This window comes from Elephas maximus, chromosome 3 (assembly GCF_024166365.1).
Source record: "Elephas maximus indicus isolate mEleMax1 chromosome 3, mEleMax1 primary haplotype, whole genome shotgun sequence".
NCBI classification, from domain to species: Eukaryota; Metazoa; Chordata; class Mammalia; order Proboscidea; family Elephantidae; genus Elephas; species Elephas maximus.
The window spans coordinates 38,787,321-38,806,833 of NC_064821.1; the positions used below are offsets into that span (position 1 = coordinate 38,787,321).

Consider the following 19,513-nt stretch of genomic DNA (forward strand, 5'->3'; position numbering starts at 1 on the left):
CCACCGCCCACTCCCATTCACCATTCCCAGCAGGTCAGGCCCAAAGCTCAGAAGACAACCAGCCAAAGCCATAGTGCTAGCCGTTTTTGCTGCCAGGCCTCAGGCCAGTGATGGCCCCTCTCTGGGCCTGTTTTATTATCCAGAAAATGGTCCTAACAACAGTGCCACCCTCCCAACACCACTGTGAGGTTTCAGGGAGGTCCTCCTGAGGAAAACCAGCTGTTGCCCAATGGACATGGCTGTGTTCTAGCAGCTTCCGTGGCTGCCAACCTGATATCTGGGGTTGTGGCGTGTCCTGTGAGTACCAGCCTATTCTCCAGGCAGGAAGACTACATCTACGCTGAGAAAGCCATTCCCTCAGCCTGGACTTGGCAGAGATAGCAATCAAGGCCAAACTGGCTCGGAACAGACAAGGGCTGAGCTGAAGGGGATGGGACTGTGGTGCCCTGGCCATGGAGGTCCTTGAGCCTTGCTCTCCTCTCCTGACTGGCTGAGGCACTGCATGACACACGGTTACAAAATATACCACGGGGAGGTGTGGAGGGGGCGGCGACTGGTTAGGTTCCCACACACTACACACGCAGCCACGCTTGGAAATGTAATCTGGGTGCCAGCATGCACCCCAGGATTCTAGAAACTCTACACAGTGAAAAGCTCAAAAACCCCCGAGCTGGGAGAGACCAGGGCCAAGCTGGGCCCCCCAGTTCCTGCCAAAGCAATCGGGCCCCGACTCTGCTGCCTGTAGCCTGGACCACACCCCAGAAATCGTCCCATACAGAGCCAGCTCCACTGGCCCTCCAGCAGCCGGCTCAGGGCGTGCCCTCGGCCAGGCGGGCCAGGCCCTCACGCAGCTCGCTCAGCTCAAACAGTTTGACGTCCAGCAGCTGTGTGGCCCGCACCACCTCAGCCCGTGCCCGCTCTCGCTCCGCCCGCGCCTCCTCCAGGCTGTGCTCCGACACCCGCAGCTGACGCTCCAGCTCTGCATTCCGCGTCTCCAGGTCCTGTGGGGAGAGAGTGGACAGTGGGGCCTCTACCTTCATCCCTGTGGCCCTTTCCCTTCCCCTTTGTGCCTCCTGATTCCACCTCCATGGCCCTCTGGTTTCTGGAACGCGCCAACTTCTGTCCACCCCAGGGCCTTCACATGTGCTGCTTTCGCTGCCCAGGAGGAAAAGCCAGCATTTCCTCAACTTCTCTCCCCAAGGATCTTTTGGGGGATACCAAACCCTTTACTATCTCCAAGTGCTAGGCTCACAGATGTGCTTCCTGAATATGTCTTGGATGAAGGCTTGGGTAAAAGCCAAACCAACTGGTTGTTAGTTGTTGTCAAGTCAGCCCCTGACTCAGGGTCACCCCTTGTGTGCAGAGTAGAACTGCCTCATAGGGTTTTCAATGATTAATCTTTATGGAAGGAGTCCTGGTTGCACAGTGGTTAAAGCACTTGGCTGCTAACTGAAAGGTTGGTGGTTTGAACCCATCAGCCACTCCAAGGAAGAGAGACGTGGCAGTCTCCTTCTGTAAAGATTTACAGCCTTGGAAACTCTATGGAGCAGCGTTATTTTGTCCTATAGGGTCACTATGAGTTGGAATCTACTCCACAGCAGTGGGTTTTAATCTTTACGGAAGCAGACTGCCAGGGCTTTTCTTCTGTGGCAGTGCTGGGTGAGTTTGAAACTCCAACATTTGGGTCAGTAGTTGAGCACAAACTGCTTGCGCCATCCAAGCTCCTTAGGCCAGCCAGAGCTAGGTTCAAACGCAGGCTCTGTGACCTCAGGCTGGGGACTGTGAGGATTTGAAGGGACCACCCATCCACCTCCACCTGCCGTGCCCCACACACCTGCACTTTCTGCTGCGTCTCCTCTCGCTCAGCAGCGTCGGGGGTCTCCCGGGGCCCCCCAGTCTGGCTCTTCAGTGTCTGGATCTCCTGGAAGGAAGGGGTCACTGGGTTGGCTCCGGGGTCCTGGTTCCTCTGAGGGAGCGCAGGGAAGCCGAGGTCAGGAAACACTCACCTGATCCTTGGTTTGCACTAACGCCTCCAGCTGCTCCAGTGACTGCCCGGGCTCCTTCTCGCCCACGGTGGGCTGCTCTGCAGCTGCCTGGGCCTCCAGCTCAGCCACCTGTGCAGACAGAAGCTGAGACCCCAAAGCTCAGGAAACCCCACCCGGCACTCTCCCCCTCCCCTGACCCCTGGGGCATCCTCTTCCTGCTTGCCCCTATGGTTGGGGCCACCATTCCCCACCCCTGGGTGCTCAGGCTGTGGGGTCTGACCACCCTCTGGGTGGGTATTGTCTCAGACTCATTTAACAGAGCAAGAAACAACCTCAAGGAGGTTACCTGCCCGGTCCAGACAGCCAGCTGGTGAGCCCATCACAGAGGGTGTCCAGAGGCAAGGGGTCCACAGGTGCTTGATACAGGTGGGGTCTCTGGGAGGGTCGGGACCCTTACCCGCTGCCGCAGCCTCTCCGCCTCCACGCGCTGGGCCTCCAGCTGCTGCCTCCACTGCGCGGCCGCCGCGTTCGCCTCTCGCAGGGCCCCTGCCAGCTTATTGTTGCTGTCCTGCAGCGCGAAGAATTCGGCCTCCCACTGCACCTCGCCCACCGAGCTGCGGGAACGCGGGAGGGGGTCGGCGAGGGCGGGGCCGGGGCGGTGCTGGGGTGAGGGCTGCTGGGGGGAGATTCCAGGGGAAACTGGACTGCGGACAGGGGTCAAGGCCAGGCTCGATGCGGGGGTCAGGGGGAGGATGGGGCCAATGCAAGGCCAGGGCGGGGCAGTGCTGAGGTCAGGGGCGGGGACGTCCCTGAGGGGCGTGGTCTTGTTGGGGGCAGGGACATCCCATGGGGACACGGTCAGAACGGGGGTGGGAAGGTGCCAAGAGGTTCAGCTCAGGTAGGCGTGGACGGGACAGGGCGGGGTTAGCCAGGAGGCATGGCTGAGGCAGGGGAGGAGTCATCACGGGGGATGGGCCAGAGTACTAGGTTGTCGGATGTGGGGACGGATTGCTTGAGGGGGGCGAGCTCAGCCTCTTCCTTCTCCCCAGGTCTTGGGTCCCATTCAGGTCCTGCCGCCCCGCCACCCCCTCAGCTCTCCGGAACACTCCACGCCCCACTCCCCACCCCCGGCCACTCCTTCTGTCTGCCCTCTAGTCCCTCCCCTTCACTCCGCCCATGCCCTGCCCCTCGCCTAGCCACACCCTCCGTGTCCAATGCCTTCCTTTAGCCCCGCCCCCTCACCTGGCCAGGCCTTCTTGCAATACCTGCCCTCTAGCCCCGCCCCTTCCCAAAGCCCCGCCCACCCCCATACCCCTCAGACAGCATCTTCTTGAGCCGCTCTCGCTCTGCGGGGCCAGGGGCGTCCGCGCTCTGGCTGCGGAACAGCTTTTCGTCGCTGGGGGGGCCGTTGGCGCTGACGAGGGAGTTCGGGGGCATCTGCAGAAGGGAGCGAGGTTATGGTGTGTGTTGACTTCAAGCTGATCAAGGCCGGGTTAGCGGGGTCATGGTTGGGATCAGGGCCATGTCACGGGGATGGTGACTGAGGTCAGAAGGCTCAGACTGACGTGGAAACCTGTGGACCCCAGACGGTCCTCCCCGGCCTTGGCGTCTGACCACATTTCTCCTTTCCTACCCCACTCTAGTGGCTCCCATAGCCCCTGGGCCTGAGTCCCGGGCCCTGTTCCCCTCACCAGGGTGGACTCTCAGCCTTTCCCCAACCCCAGGCTGAATCCGTGCTTGACCGGCCCACCTGGCATCCAGATCACAAGCTCCCTGAGGACAGAAGCCAGCGTACATTATCACCCTGAACCCTGGTACCCAGCCCCAGGCCTGGCACACAGTCGGAGCTCACTGAGTGGGAAGAAATCCCAAGGCACGGTTCATTGCTCTGCACCCTCCTTAGCATTTTCAACTTTTAGTTTGCAATTCTATTTAACAACTTGAGCACCCAGGGACACAGCCACCATCTGAGCTAGTTTCTGTCACTCACACCTACTTCAAGCCCTTCTTGACCCTAGGCCACGCAAGACCTCTGATGGCACGCTTCTGAGACACCCACTCCCCCTCTCTGATCCCTGCCACACGTCTAGTTTTACATCATCTGTACATATTGGGTCTCAGGCACTGAGTGTAGTACCCAGACACCCCAGTACAGCTTGGCTGGCTCAGGTAGATTTGGGCAGGGCGGGGGGGTACTGACCTGGTGGGAGGCAAGCCCCAGGGCTGGGCTGGTGAGCTCCCCCCCATCCTGAGACTTCTCCCGGGCAAGCCTTGCTGCTTCCTTCACTTCCTGGAACTTCTCGGCAAACTACGGATGGGGGTGGGGAAGACAGTCATTCAACTCACCCTCAGTCCCCTTCCTCATGGGCTGACCCGTCAGGTCACCCCCACCCAGAGTCAGCTTCGTCACCTTCAAGCGGATCATAGCAACTGGACCCAACCCCTCACCTACAAACTAGAAGTGGAGAGATGGCTTGGGAAAGGATGCCACAAAAAGCAGGGTGGGAATCATGGCAGCGGGTTTATAGGGGTGAGCCGCACTGAGAGAGGAATTTGCTTTTCCTCTCAATCAGGCTTATTTCTTTTATTTTTCTTATTTTTTATTGTGCATTAGGTAAAAGTTTACAGGGCAAATTAGTTTCTTATTAACCAATTAATACAGATATTGTTTTGTGATATTGGTTGCCCACCCCACGATGTATCAACACTCTCTCCTTCTCGACCTTGGGTTCCCCATTTCTATTCCTGTGCCCTCCTGCCTTCTCATCCTTGTCCCTGGACTCATACACATGGTTTAGCTACATGTATTATTGTTTGTTTTATAGCCCTGTCTAATCTTTGCTGAAGGGTGAATCTCAGGAGTGATTTCAGTACCGAGTTAAAAGGGTGTCTGGGGGCCATATTCTCGGGGCTTCTCCAGTCTCCGTCAGACCAGTAAGTCTGGTCTTTTTCTGTGAGTTTAAATTTAGTTATACATTTTTCTCCATCTGTGTCCAGGAGCCCTGGTGATGCAATGGTTAAGAGCTTAGCTACTAACCAATAGGTTGGCAGTTCAAATCCACCAGCCGCTCCTTGGAAACCCAATGGGCAGTTCTACTCTGTCCTATAAGGTTGCTATGAGTCACAATTGACTAGACAGCAACAGGTTTGCTTGTTTGTTTTTTGTCCAGTACCCTCTATTGTGATCCCTGTCAGAGCAGTTGGTAGTGGTAGCTGAGCATCATCTAGGTGTGCTGGACTCAATCTGGTGGAGGCTGTGGTAGTTGTGGTCCATTAGTCCTTTAGACTAATCTTTCCCTCGTGTCTTTGGTTTTCGTCATTCTCCCTTGCTCCAGACCAGGTGGAACCAGTGGAATATCTTAGATGGCCACCAAAAGCTTTTAAGACCCCAGATGCTACTCACCAAAGTAGGATGTAGAAAATTTTCCTCATGAACTATGTTATGTCAATTGAGCTAGATGTCCCCGGAGATCAGTCAGGCTTATTTCAATAAGGAGAGCCTCAGTTTGGTGCTAATTTGTCTTTAACACCAGGGACACTTGTTAATATCCCTTTTATAACAAAAAGGGAGTCTCTGGGTGGTGAAAATGGTTAATGAGCTCAGCAGCTAACTGAAAAGTTGGAGGTTCGAGTCTACCCAGAGGCGCCATGGAAGAAAGGCCTAGCAATCTACTTCCAAAAAAAAAATCATCTATTGAAAACCCTGTGGAGCCCAGTTATAACCGGACACACACGGGGTCTCCATGAGTCAGAATCTACATGACGGCAACAAACAATGACAATAACAAAGACAGAGTCCCTGGATGGTACAAAAGTTGAATGTGCTTGGCTGCTAACCTAAAGGCTGGAGGCTTAAGTCCACCTCGAGGTACCTTAGAAGAAAGGCCTGGTGATCTAATTCTGAAAAAATCAGCCACTGAAAACCCTGTGGAGCAGAGTTCTCCTCTGACACACATGGGGTCACTGTGAGTCAGAATATACTCGATAGTAACTAGTTTATAACAAAGAGAGAGCAGGCGTTGGGCTCTGAAATTGGCCACCCTGTCTAGTCTTCCTTGTATTTGATGTTTATGTTTGCCACCTATCTATGGCAAGGGATATCAGTTTTCTGTTAGGGTAGTGTTATGGATTGAATTGTGTCCCCCCCAAAACGTATGTTGAAATGCTAAACTTGGGTACCCATGAACATGACCTTGTTTTGCATGAGGGTTTCTGAAAATGTTATCAGTTAACGTGAGATTATAGTGGAATAGGATGGATTCTAATTTAATATACAAAAGGAGAAGAGACACAGACACGGACGGAAGATGCCCACGTGACGATGGAGGCAAAGACTGCAGTGATGGATCTACCAGTAAGGAACTCCAAGGGTCCCTGGAAACCACCAGAAGCTACAAGAGACAAGGAAGGATCCTCCCCTAGAGCTTTCAGAGAGAGCGTGGTGCTGCTGACAGCTTGACTTTGGACGCCCAGCCTTCAGAACTGTGAGATAATAAATAAGTTTTAAACCACCCAGTTTGTGAGACAGTTACAACAGCCCTAAGAAACTAATACAGGTAGGATATATGTTTTAAAACAAAATTCCTTAGGTCAGACACCCACCACATCATTTTTCCAATAACCAAAAAAAACCAAACCCATTGCTGTTGAGTAGATTCCAACTCATAAACTTCATAACAAATTCCCTTAGGTTAAAAATAATTGTTTTAAGAAAATATTAGCACACATCCAGCCACCTGACGGATGCAAAGGCACCAGTGTGGGAAAATTGTCTTCTCAAAAATAGGCCCAAGGGCAAACTGAATATTCATGTGGGGAAAAAAAAAAAAAAGAACTTCAGCCCCTACCTCACACCATCCACAGCAATTAATCCAAGGCTTCAACTTGAAAGGAGTTCCTGAGCAGTCCAAACGTGAAGTGCTCAGTGCTAACTGAAAGGTTGGTGGTTCAAGTCCACCAAGAGGTACCTCAGAAGAAGGCTTGGCAGTCCACTTCTGAAAACTCGGCCATTGAAAACCCAATGGAGCACAGCTCTATGCTGACACACATGGGGATGCAATGAGTTGGGGTGGACTCTGCTGCAACTGGTTTTTAAGTTGGAAAGGAAAACAATAAAGCTTCTACAAGAAAACAGGTGGGAAAATCTTCCTGACCTTAGCAGGACACAGAAAGCACCAAGCATCTAAGAAAACAAGGAGCAAGGACAAAACTGAAGTACAAACACTGCAGGGGGTGGAGTGAGGCCACAAGGAACCAGCATACCCTGTGCACACATTTGCTAGATAGGGTCCAGCGAGCAGCAGGGCGAGTCCACAATCACAGCAAGTGGGCAGCAGAGCTGGGACTTCAACCAGGGAAGCTGAAAGGCGTTCAAGGAAACCAAAACCTATTGCAGAAGAGTCGATTCTGACTCATGGTGACCCCATACATGACAGAGTAGTATTGCTCTGTAGGGTTTTCTTGGGTGTAATCTTTACAAAAGCAGGTTTCCAGGCCTTTCTTCCAAGGCACCACTGGGTGAATACAAACTGTCAACCTTTGAATTAGTGTTGTTGTTGTGTGCCGTCCGTTGATTCTGACTTATAGCAACCCTATAGAAGAGAGTACGACTGCCCCATAGGGTTTCCTAAACCATAATCTTAGGACTCTAAGATCTAACTAATCTCAGATTGCCAGGTCTTTCTCCCGAAGAGGTGCTGGTGGGTTTGAACCGCTGACCTTTCAGTTAGCAGCTGAGTGCTTAACCACTGCACAACCAGGGTTAGTCCAGTGCAAATCATCTGTACCATTCAGGGACCTGGAAGGTGTTCAGGCTGGTCCAATTCCATGTGCCCATTTGGAACTGTCCCAAGTGCCCACTTCACCCAGGAAAAGTCCCAGGCCCATCCTGTCCTCCCAGTCCCTTCCCACAGACCTACCTGGGTCAGATGCTGTTCAGATGCAAAGCCAAGGCCGTAGACTGTATTGGCACGACTGTCTGCCCATTGCCCGAACTTCTGGGAAGTTTTCGTGAAGGTCATGTTGGGGGTGACAGTGCTGTTGATGATGGCCTGGGGGGCAAAGTTCAAGGGACCGATAATAACAAACATGAAAAGCTCTGAGCATCACTTTGGAGGAGGGCTCGGAGGCTTTGCTCTGAGCTCTTTCAGGAGGGGAGACTGCAGCCTAGGAAGATGCAGGCTACCCCCTGCCAGGGGGCACACAGCAGGGACCCCTGGTGCTCCCTACCCCTAGATCCGCCTCACCTTGGCACCCCCGATGCTGATGATGCGGTAGACATTGCGGGTGGCATCGTAGAAGTAGGAGACGGTGAGGGCGTGCTTGCCCGCGGGGATCCAGTTCCGCTTGGTGGCTGGGTCAATCTGGAATACGTGAGCTCGTGTGCTGAAGATGGGCTGCTCCCTGGAGGAAGAGGGCATTCAGCGGGGTGGAGCTGCACAAGGGAAGGCTGGGGATCGGGGTAGAGGGGGTGCTCACCTGGTTGTGGACATTGGTCAGGCTGGGCTGGGCAGGCTCCAAGGGGTGGCCAGAGGAGGGGCAGGAGCTGCTGGTTCAAAGGGTTAAGCACTGGACTGCTAACCAAAAGGTTGGCAGTTCAAACCTACCCAGAGGCGCCTCAGAAATAAGGCCTGGCTATCTACTTCCAGGAAACCCTGGTGGCATAGTGGTTAAGAGCTACAGCTGCTAACCCAAAGCCTGGCAGTTCGAATCCACCAGACATTCTTTGGAAACCCTATGGGGCAGTTCTACTTTGTCCTATATTGTTGCTATGAGTCAGAATCGACCCAAGAGCAGTGGGTTTGGGTTTATTTCATATCTACTTCCAAAAGGTCACAGCCTTGAAAACTCTACGGAGCACAGTTGTACTCTGCACATGTGGGTCCCGTGCGTCAGAATCCACACAATGGCAACTAACAGTAACAACAACCCCATCTCAGGGAACCCCCACATCATGTGTGGCAGGAGACGCCTCTCTAGGGGAAGTCAGATGTAGTGGAGCCTGAGGGGCCCGGGGAGGACAGCAGGTCTCCTCTCAGCATTCCTGGTATCCCATCATGAACCCCCCACCATCCTGGTCACTGGAGATATCCTGTGAGCCCCCGCAATCCCAGGCTGAGGGGAAACTACTTTCCACCAGATGCATCCAGCACGTCTCAAACCAGGGTGTACCAGCAAAAAGTGGGCCAAGCCCAGGTGCCAAGTGGGAGGCCAGACCCTGCTGGACCCATGAGGGATCCCCAGCTCTGACCCTGGGGCAGTGGCACCACTAGGAGTCAGAGTCCAAATCCCCGGAGAGACCACCACTCCATCAGAAGGATAAGATGTAGCCACACAGGTCCACCCTAGGTGCAGGGTGGACTCCAGATAGAGGAGATTGGGCTCCCCAGCCTCTTAGTAGGTTCCTCTAGCCACCACCCTACAGAAGCCAGGACAAGCAGCCTGGAAGGAGACCTCCTGATGCCCCTCCTGCAGCTCCAAACCTGCAACCAGGGGGTCTGAGGGGACCTGGGAGAGGCCAAGGATGGGGAAGTTGCGGGGGGAGGGGAGCCTGACCCAGCGGTCTCTGTGGTCAGAGCGGGGGTGCCCCCCTCCACCCGTCATGGGCAGCTGCTGTCCCGGTCACAGGTCTGAAACCCGAGTCCCTGGGCTGGGGGAGGGGCGGCCGTTCTGGCCGGGGCTGGGGGCGGGTCCAGGGCCGGCCAAGTTGGGAAACGCCGGAGTCCTCTGAACTCAGGCGCATCCAGCGCGGTAGCTCTTGCCTTGACTTGTGGCGTTCAGGCAAAGTTACTCATGTCCGAGTCACGCACCTAGGACGCCAGCCGCCTGCGCCGGGCTCCCCGAGGGGCCCGACCCTGCCTGGTGACCGGGGATCCCCAATCCTGCCGCAGGAGAGGCCCCACTCCGCGCACCCCAGCCCAGGAGGCCTGGTATTCAGCTAGGACCGGGGTCCCCACTCGTGCCAGGAGCGGGGCACCCCGTGTGCGCCCTAACTTCAGAACGCGCCGACCTTGGAACTTCGGGGATCCCGGGGACAACCTGCTATTCTGAGTTTGGAACTTCGGGGACCTCCATCAGTCGGTGACCTAGAGTCCGGAACTTCAAGGACCCCGCGTCGCCCCCCAGTTTCGAGTCCGGAACTTAGAGGACCGCCGCGTTGCATCCCTCCATCCCGGGTCCAGAACTTCGCAGCCCCCTTCGCCATCTCTCGACCTCGACTTTGGGGACACCCTGCACCCCTCCCGACCCCGAAGCTTCACGGTCTTATGTCCCCACCCCGGTCGGTCTCGCGGGGCTCACCCTGCCGGGTCGGCCGCCGAGTGTCCGGGCGCGAGTCGGGTGCGGCCCGGCGGCACCAACTCCGCGCAGGGCCGGCCGGGCGCCGCTGCCTCGCTCCGGGCCTGCCCGCCGCCCGCGCCTTTGTCTGCGCGCCGCCGCCGCCTGCGCCGCCTCCGGTCCCATCGCAGCCGGTCCCGACGCGGCAGCCGCCCGCCCCGCCTCCCGGCCCGTGAGCTCCCCGCAGCGCCCCTGCTGGCGGCCCAGTGCGCCGGTAGGCAGGGGTGATGGGGGGAAACCCAGGGAGGGGGCGAGGAGCAGAGAGAGGAGCTGGGCGCGGGTCGGGGGTGGGACAGACAGACAGACGGCAACAGACATCTGGGATGACAAGGACACCCAGAGGTAGAGAGATAGGCAGAGACACAGAAGGACACAGAGGAAGAGACGAACAGAGACTGTGGCCTCCAGTCACCACTTGGGGGCCCACCCTAACCCTCCAAGTCACTGCTGCCAGCTGCCCTGGTTGCCCCGGGTCATGACCTTAGGCTTGGGATGGGGGTTAGGTCCCTCCCGGTCAGGTCCCCCCTGTCAGGTCACTCCATAAGGTCCTGAGGCAGGGGCAGGTCTACCCACCTTGGGGATGCCTGAGTGTTGCTGGGAAATTAAGACATCTGGACCAGAAGAAGTGGAAGGGGGACAAAGAGAGAGAGGCAAACAGTAGGCGCTTAATGGGGTTGGCCTGGGGCACCTGCTCAGGATCCTGCCTGCTCTTCCCCGAGCCCTGATCCCTCTGGCCTGGGCGTGTCTGCCTCTGATTCCCCAAAGACAACCCCATAAACTGGGGATCATGATAATTACTGCTGTTGTTATAGGGTCCGAGGTCCAGGGTGGAGGGACTGTCAGTGTCCAGGTGGCAGCCCTGGGTTTGCACTCTCTGAGCTCAAGGTGCCTCCCCCTTCCTGCAGCTGTGACAAGCAGGTCTTTTTGGGGTGGCTGAGCTAGCCCCAGCCTGCCGGTGGGGCTCACTGGTTAGTCCTGTTGCAAAGGGACATTTGGTGGGTGGGCAGAGGCACTGGACTCAGAGCAAGTCCTGGGTTCCCTGAAGCTCCAAACCTAACACGTGAGTTTTCCAACACCCTCAGAGGTTCTGACTTTTGATCTGCCAAGGCCTTGGAGTGCTCTCATCTCTTTTCCCTGTTTTTTTCATTTCCTTTCCCCAAGAACAATCAGGGGAGGTTACCTTCCCCCAAGCTGTGTGTTCAGCCTCATGGCATGGGTCGTGAAGGTAGCTGCCAGCTACCTTCAAAGACCGTTAGGTGAATAATTGAATACCAGGACTTGTTGCTTCTGAAGACATTCCCAGCCCAAGATCAGAATCCCCCTCCCTCTGGGCCTTTGCCCAAGCTGTTCCCTCCACCCAGAAGACCCTCCCTGTAGCATAATTCTGCCTGGTCCTTCCTGGCTCAACTCTACTGCCCCCTCCTCAGAGAAGCTTCTCTGAATATCCTGGGCTTGGAAGGGACCTTATTTTTCCTCCCAACCCACCATCCATTTCCTGTGATCTGAGCCAAGTTACCTGTTTATATCAGTGGGGCCCAGGTGTGAGTTTTCCTTGAGGACCAGTCCCCCCTGCAGCCCCTGCCTCACTCAGCACTGGAGGGACTGCTCACCGGAGTTGGGGAAACCGAGGTGCAAACTCTGTCTCCCCCAGCTGCTTCTAACTTCATGAGGCATCTGAACAAGCAAAGTACTTGGCTTGGCTCTCAGGCCTGATGCCACGAAAGGCGCGAGATCTGTGGGGAACAAAGAAAATACCGTCTGTTCTGTGCAAAGAGTGACTTTTTCCTTATTACCAAAAAAAATAATAAAATAAATAAATAAATGGGAAAGGTTCTGGCCAGGCTGAGGCTCCTTGAAGCCACTGAGGGTTTGCCAAGGGGCTGGCTGGCTGCAGAACCAGGACCACATGATCCATTCTGTGGGGGCAGTTGGGCGAGAGGCCCAGGCCGAAGTTGCTCCTTGTGTGGGTGTGGGCAGAAAGCAACAGTGTGACAAGGAGGAGGGAGTTACATGGCTTCCCTGGGCCTCCTCTAGGGGCTCCAGGAGTACCTGGAACTTGGTGTGCCTTGAGCAGCCCTAACCTGAAGGTGTCTCCACCAGGTCCACATGGAGGAAGTGGCTTTCTCAGTGTAGGCCTCAGTTTTCTCACTTGGAGAATGGGCTAATGCTTACAGGGCTCAGGGAGGAGGTAGTAGAGAGGATCCAGGTGAACCAGCAGCTCCTTACCCTTCTGTGGGTATAGATGGGCAGGGGGCTGCCCTGAATTGCTGACCCCACTTCAGCCTGAGCCCTCCTCTGCCTAAGCCTTGGGACCTCTCTTCCAACGGACTGGGCATGTCTTTGTGGGCCACCACCCCAGGGAGGATAACTAAAAGCTTTCCTTTCAGGCTGAGGAAAGGAGTGAGGGAATGAGTTTCCTGTCACAGGAGAAATCAAGCAGTGGCCAGACTAGTTTGCTTGGCTCTGTGGAAGTTGCCATTTGTAGAGTGACTTTTATGGGTCAGACCCTGTCCCTGCCTAGTTAAATCCAACCTAACCTTCAGACTGAAGCTAAATCATCTCTTTTCCCTGAAGAGGTTGCCTTCCTGACAGACAGGGGATGTGAGGGGATGTAACGCTTCCCCCAGGCCGTGTATACAACCTCATGGCTTGGTTCACAGTGGCCACTTTAAATCTGTTTACGGCATGATTTGGTTACTGTCTACCTCTTCCATGGCTTTGTCGCAACACCCAGATCAAGCCTGACCTGTAGCAGGACCTTCAGAAATGCTTGCCGAAGGGATTCCCAGGCCCTAACCTTGGACCTCAGGGGCCTCCAGAGTCCAGGGCCAGGGAGTGAATTGCAGCCCCGGTTCTTACCAACAGTGTGACCAGGAAGGAGTCACTCTCCCTTGCTGTGCCTCAGTTTCCCATCTGTAAAATGGATATAAGAATGATACCCTCTTTTGAAGCTTGCTATAAAGATCCAGTGAATTCTTATATGAAGAGGGCTGACTCTATGTGCTCAATGAATACTTGCTGTTTGAATCATTATATTCCTGGCTGTCTGGGTGTGCGGTTTTTGATCCGGAGCCAAGTTCTTAACATTTTCTCTTTCAGAGGTTGAAGGGCCCCAAGCAGATGTGAGCTCTAGAGGACAGGAAATTGGTCCAAGCCAAACCTGTTGCCGTTGAGTCAATTCTGACTCATGGTGACCTCATGTGTTACAGAGTAGAACTGAGCTCCATAGGATTTTCTTGGCTGTAATCTTTAGAGAAGCTAGTTGCCAGGCCTTTCTTCTGGGGTGCTGCAAGTTGGGTTAGAACCACCAACCTTTAGATTAGTAGACGAGGGCAAGCTGTTTGTGTCGTCCAGAGACCTAGTCTAAATCCTCTAGGATCCTCTAAATCTTTAGCTCCTAGCCCCTTGTGTGTCCCTCAAGGCTCTCCACTTTTCCTTCTCACCACCCTCCTAGGCACAGCCAGTTGGACCAGCCTTCAGACCGTCTCTTCCTGGCAAACACCTATTCATCCCTCAAAGCCCCACCTCCAATACCCTCTACTCACTCCTCTCCCTCCAGACCCTCTCCAGTCCTCTCTCTCCTTCTGGTCCACCCTGACCCCAGGGAGCTTGCAGTGTCTGTGCCCAGCTCTGACTCCCCCAGCCTGAGGGCTCCCCGAGGCTCAGACGGGACTGAGGCTTCCCTAGGACTTGGCTTCTTCCAGCACAGGGTAGACACATGGGGTTCAGGGTGGAGGAGAATTTGATGACTCACTAATGTTGGTGATTTTTTGTCACTTTATGGTGACCCCACCTTAAATTCAAATCCAACTCAACTTTGACAAACAGCCCCCAGCAAACAATGGAGCCAGGCCTGCTCAGGCCCAGCCACGAAGGGGCCGGGTATGCAGGGGACAGTCTAGAGTCTGGAGGCTTCCCAGATAAAGTGTGCTGGCCCTGGGCTGTGGACTTAAGGGCCCAACACCAGGGCAAGGCAGAGGGCGGGGAGGAAGGAGTCGAGACCACTTCAAGCACCAAGCCAGGCTCTGCAGCTCACTTCCGGAAAACCTAATTACCCTCATTTGCCACACGCGCTAATTACTTCGGGGGCGCCAGGTGGTGGGGCGGGGCTGTCCCACTTTGGGGAGGTAGGTCGGCCGATTATTTTTGGCTGCCTTGTCCTTGAAGGCTCCACCACCCTCCCATATGAAGGGCAGAAAGTGGGGCAAAGAGATCGTAGATGCTGGGGGATGTGGTGTTGGGTGGGTCTCAGAGCTCCCTAAGCAGTGCGGATGGGGGTCTTTGGTGATGGGGCCTGGAGGGGCTGAGGATCAGCCAGCTCCCAGCGGACCAGTCTGGAGGCCTGTTTTAGATGTGACACTATTGGCTGGGGGAGTCAGGAGGCTCTGGTTGCAAATCTCAACTCCCACCGACTTGCCTCATATCCCTGGACATGGATAATAACTCACAAAGGGTGCTCCCAGCAGAGGGCATAGCCTGTGCAAAGGTCCTGAGACGGCAACAGACTCGGTGTGTTGGAGGAACAGCAGGAAGGCTGGCTCTGCTAGAGTGAGAGTGGTGGGGGACAATAAGGGGACAGGCGAGTTACAAGGGCTAGGCAGGGTCTTGTGGACCGTGGGCAAGTGTGTGGGTTTCATTCCGAGGGCACTGGGGAGCCATGGGAGGTTTTGGAGCCGAAGAGGGAAAAGAGGGACATGATTGAATTTACACTGTAGGCGCCGGGTAGGGTTTCAGCTCTTATGACTTTTCTCTGAGCCTCAGTTTCCCCAACTGTTGCAGAGGTCCTGAACCTCAGTAGAGCCTCAGCAGCCACAGGAAGCTCCCGGCCCTTGAGCAGAGCAGCCTGCTGCCTCCTTGCCACCTGTCTGCACTTACCCTTCTCCTTCTGTGGCCTGGAAGGAACAGCTGGGGAACAAAGAGGGGAGGCCACAGGGATGGTGGCACCAAGGGGATCCGGGGGCTGTGTTCTTGTTTGGTTGCAGCCTACGTGGGCTGCTGAGTGTTCTCACAGGAGCTGGGTGGGTGACTCAGCCACAGCCTCCGCCCCCGTTCTGCCAGGGGGAGGCGGCTCCTGGTCCCTGGATTCAGGCTGGAGGCGGGTGGCCCCCTCTTGGCCACCCCCATGCCAGCCCCCCAGGGATCCTTCTAACCAGCTGAGCTGCATCACATGCTCCCTGTCCTGGCACCTTCCGTGATGCTCCTGGATGTCAGAGCGAGATCAGAGCTCCTTGTCACCAGTCAGAACCAGCCAAGTTGCTCTGCCACCTCTGAGCCCCTGCACTCACCCATACCTCTGGCCTGGAATGCCAGTGCCAACACCTCCTCCTCCAGGGAGTCCTCCCAGCCCTCCCCCTGCTCCAGCCCCCCAGGGCTGGGGGTGTCTGTATCCAGCTATTCCCCCAACCCCGACTGCAGACTCCTCAGGACCAGACCTAGGTCTCTCAGGGTCCCTAACATAACCCAGGGTGGGTGGTCACAGAGGAGGCATTAGAGGGAGGAAGATGCCCCCTGGGAAGCCTAAGGCAGGACCACATGGGCTGTCTCCTTGGCCTAACCCCTAACCTCATTTTTACAGAAGAGGAAATGGAGGCTCAGAGAGCTCCAGCCACTTCCCCAAAGTAGAAGTCAGCCGAGTGGAAAAGGAGGGCCACAAACCAGGGTCTTTGAGGCTGGGCCTGGCTTCCTGCATCCTGGAGCCTGATTGACCTGAGGGTAGGGGTGGCATCCAACAGCCTGGAGGTAGACGTGATTCAATCTGAGCTCAGAGTACAGGAATCTGAAGGATCTATCTCCACGGATGCATTGGGGGTCTCACTGAACCTCTATCTCCTCCTCTGTAAAATGGGGCCTGTTCATTTGTTAAACTTGTGTTTATTGAGCACCTGCTATGTGCCAGCACTGTTCCAGGTGAACGGACAAAGCAGGGCACTTCCCCTCATGGAGCTCATTGTCTGGTGGACGAGATGGATAGCACAGGAACAGATAAGATGACTTTTGATGGCATTTTGTGAAGGAGATAAAACCAGGCAAAGGAAGAGGCAGAGACTGGGGCAGTCAGGGAAGGCCGCTCTGAGGAGGTGGCAATTCAGGAGGAAGGAGTTTTGGAGGCAGGGAACAGCATGTGCAAAGACCCTGAGGTGGCAAAGTGCTATCCTCTTTGGGCGTGGCTGGAGCAGGGTGAATTAGGGGGAGAGTAGGGTCATCCACAGCTGCCGCTCATCTGTCAGTGGAGTCTAGCTTGTTGTTATGATACTGAACAGGTTTCAGCGGAACTTCCAGACTAAGACAGATTAGGAAGAAAGGCCTGGCGATCCACTTCTGAAATTCAGCCAGTGAAAACCCTGTCGATCACAATGGTCTGATTCGCAGCTGATCGTGGGAATAGTGCAGGACCAGGCAGGGCTTCCTTCCCTTGTGCCTGGGGTCGCCACGGGTCAGGGCCGACTGGATGACAGCTACCAACAGCAGCAGGGGCTGTGTGAGCAGGGATGCCTACAGGCTGGGCCCCAGCAGGGAATATGGACTTCATGCTCAGAGCGCTGGGAGGTTAACAGAAGGCTTCGAGAAGGGGAGAGACATGATCTGGTTTTTCACATTTAAAGGAGATTTCCTGAGCTGCCACATGTCGCGTGGATGGTGGGGAGTGACTCTAATACTTCCTTCTCGGTCATTGAGACACAGAGGGTCCCCTGGGCTGCGCTCCATAAACAACTGGTGTTTCTCTTTATTCTGTCTACTATCATCATTTCTTTGAGGATGGCCACTGGCTCTGAGCTCAGATCCCTGCTGGGGCTTTGGAGAGGAAGCCCGTCTCAGTAAACCCCCTCCTACACAGTCTCTCCTTCCTCTCTCTCCCAGAAGGCCCTGGATGCTGGCCCAGGGTCTTATCACTGAAATCGCAGGCCTCCAGCAGGACGGAAACATCTGCTTCCCGAGAGCATGGATCCTCCAGTCCCAAGGGAGGTCAAGGATGAGCCTGCTGTCCCAGGGCCTGGAGGGGGCACCGAGGGAAAGGTAAGGGTTACCCATTGGGCCCGACTGCATACACATGCTCCTGGATTCAAATCCTGCTGTGTCTTATTTGGCCTGGGAGGCCTCAGAGCAGCAGCCAAACCTTCAGGCTTGAGATTGCTCCTCAGAGGTAGTCACGGCCCCGCCTGAGTTCACCTGCAAGCAGCGCTGGGTCAAGTGCTTGAGTTTGTTGAAGGGTGATCCAGGGCAGCCTTGGCTGTGAGGCCCAGTGGAAAGGGGAAGCGCAGGGTCCCTGGTCCAAAAATCACTAAAGTAAGACCGAAGGGTCAACAGCTATTTTAAAGCGCAGATGACAAGGTCAAATGTCTGGGTGTTTAAAGAAATGGGAGTGAAACAATCAGAACAGAAACAATGAGACTCTGACACAATGTGAAAAATGTGGCCATGTCACTGGTCATTATGTCTAGACACTGGAAGGGGAGTGGGTTTGCTGTGTATATTTTCACCAACAATAAAATCAAATATTCGAAAAAGTTATTAGGAACCTTAAGGCGGCAAGAGCAGAACCTGACGCCAAGCGCAGAGCTCTGGTGGGAGCTTTGGCTGTCCCCTTTACAGCTGGGGAAAATGAAGCTTATTGAGGGAGGGGGTGTGCCTAAGAGCAGATGGGGTACAGGAGCAAAGAGGGCAGGGGGGCAGGTGTGCGGAGCCAGTGGGGGCTAGGCTGTGCCCCCTGCTGGTCCCCTTGTCAAATCTTGTTGACCCCAAAAGTTTAGAGTTTTTTTACCTAAAACACAATAAAATTTTTTTAAAAGTTTAGAGTCTCAGGTCTGGGGAGATCCAGGGAGGCTGTGGGGGCATGGGTGGGATGAACATGAGATCTGAGGAGGGAGAACTGCCAGACGAGGAGCATGAGAGGACGCAGCATTGGGAATGGGGGATGTCAGGGGTGTTGCTCAGGAGTGGGGTGGGGAAAATGGCCCGAATCCAGGGGTGGTTTGGGGACATGCTGGAGACAATGGCGCCAGGAGAGGGACATTGAAGAAACTTTAGAGCTGAGATTCTGGTAAGAAGGTCCCCTTCCCAACACCCCCTGCTGTGAGTCACATATGGCACAGAGTTGGTACTCAATAAATGTTTGCTGGAAGAAGGCGTGGTGAAGGCAGCATCGTGTCCTACTGTGTACCAGGCCTGGGCTGAGCCCGGGCACACTACTGGGACAAACAGAAGCTTGGGCTTGCCCTCATGGAGCTCATGAACCAGCACAGGATACATTTCAAAGAACTGAATGTCTAGGTGTGAACAGAAATACTTGTTTGGAAAGAAAAGAGCTGACTGTATGAGATCTTACAATGGGAGCCTGAACTGGGCTGGGAGAGTCCAAGAAAGCTTCTGGGAGGTGGCTGGAGCCAAGGGACAGAAGAACTTGGTGAAAGGGATGGGCACATGGCTACCATTACTGAATGTTTTGATCGAAGAGTCTATAGAAAAATCCTAATTAAAAGGGGGAAAATGTAGAACTGAATTGAAAATTCCCATAGAATTCAGACTTTCTGGAGTCATAGAGGCTGGATGAACCCCCAAAGCAATTATCCTGAGATAATCTTTAAACCTTAAATCTTAAACCACAAATACACCTTAAGTCTTCTTGAAACAAAATAATTATTTAGTCTAATTAGTAAAGACTGTGTGCCTTGTGCATTGTGTTCTTTTGAAGAACCGTCTACATGGGCTCAAACTGACAAGTGCAACTGCAAAGTTTAGAGAAGAAACTTAGGGGGCAGTGAGTTCGATAAAATGATCTTTATCGCTTTAGCCTTTATGTTTAGGTCTTTGATCCACTTGGAGTTAGTTCTTGTGCATGGTGTGAGTTATGGGTCGTGTTTCATTTTTTTGTTAATGGTGGAGGAATAACTCAGAAAAAGAGGGTGAGAACGGTTGCACAACTCAAAGAATGTAATCAGGGTCACTACATTGTACGTTAGAAATTGTTGAATTGGTGTTATGTCTTGCTGTGTACACTTTGAAAAACAACAGCAAAAAATAAAATTATTAAAAAAAAAAAAAAAAAGGCACAGGAAAAGGTGTCCCCAGCAGAGGGCACTGCACGTGCAAAGGCTCCAAGGTGGGAACGAGGCACTTGTGAGCGTGAGCAGAGGGAGGCAAAGAGAACCCTGAGCTCTTCCCCGGCCAGGGACATTGGTGGAGCAAGACAAGACAGG

At 54.5% G+C, this 19,513-nt stretch overlaps 1 protein-coding gene across 2 annotated transcripts; it reads right to left on the reverse strand.

Moving 5' to 3' along the window:
• Positions 1 to 84: 84 nt before the first annotated feature.
• On the reverse strand, positions 85 to 10,388 carry HOMER3 (homer scaffold protein 3). 2 transcript variants are annotated; one of them, XM_049877497.1, is made up of 10 exons: positions 10,284 to 10,388; positions 8,463 to 8,529; positions 8,231 to 8,387; positions 7,904 to 8,035; positions 4,186 to 4,293; positions 3,298 to 3,422; positions 2,443 to 2,599; positions 2,007 to 2,114; positions 1,835 to 1,921; positions 85 to 1,001 (listed from the first exon to the last, which is right to left on the reverse strand). In XM_049877497.1, exons 2-10 carry the CDS (start codon positions 8,474 to 8,476, stop codon positions 810 to 812), a joined length of 1,080 nt encoding a protein of 359 aa, XP_049733454.1. In that variant the 5' UTR covers positions 8,477 to 8,529; positions 10,284 to 10,388; the 3' UTR covers positions 85 to 809. The 2 variants fall into 2 exon arrangements, with proteins under 2 accessions (XP_049733454.1, XP_049733455.1); XM_049877498.1 differs by having other exon boundaries at positions 8,463 to 8,532.
• Positions 10,389 to 19,513: the final 9,125 nt, after the last annotated feature.

What these genes read in the sequence shown, in the direction of transcription:
- HOMER3 (XM_049877497.1), bottom strand. An exon ending in TGGGGCTTGCCTCCCACCAG is followed by an intron (nt 3,423 to 4,185) that starts GTCAGTACCCCC and finishes TCCCTTCTGCAG; the next exon opens with ATGCCCCCGAACTCCCTCGT. An exon ending in CGGAGAGGCTGCGGCAGCGG is followed by an intron (nt 2,115 to 2,442) that starts GTAAGGGTCCCG and finishes CTGTCTGCACAG; the next exon opens with GTGGCTGAGCTGGAGGCCCA.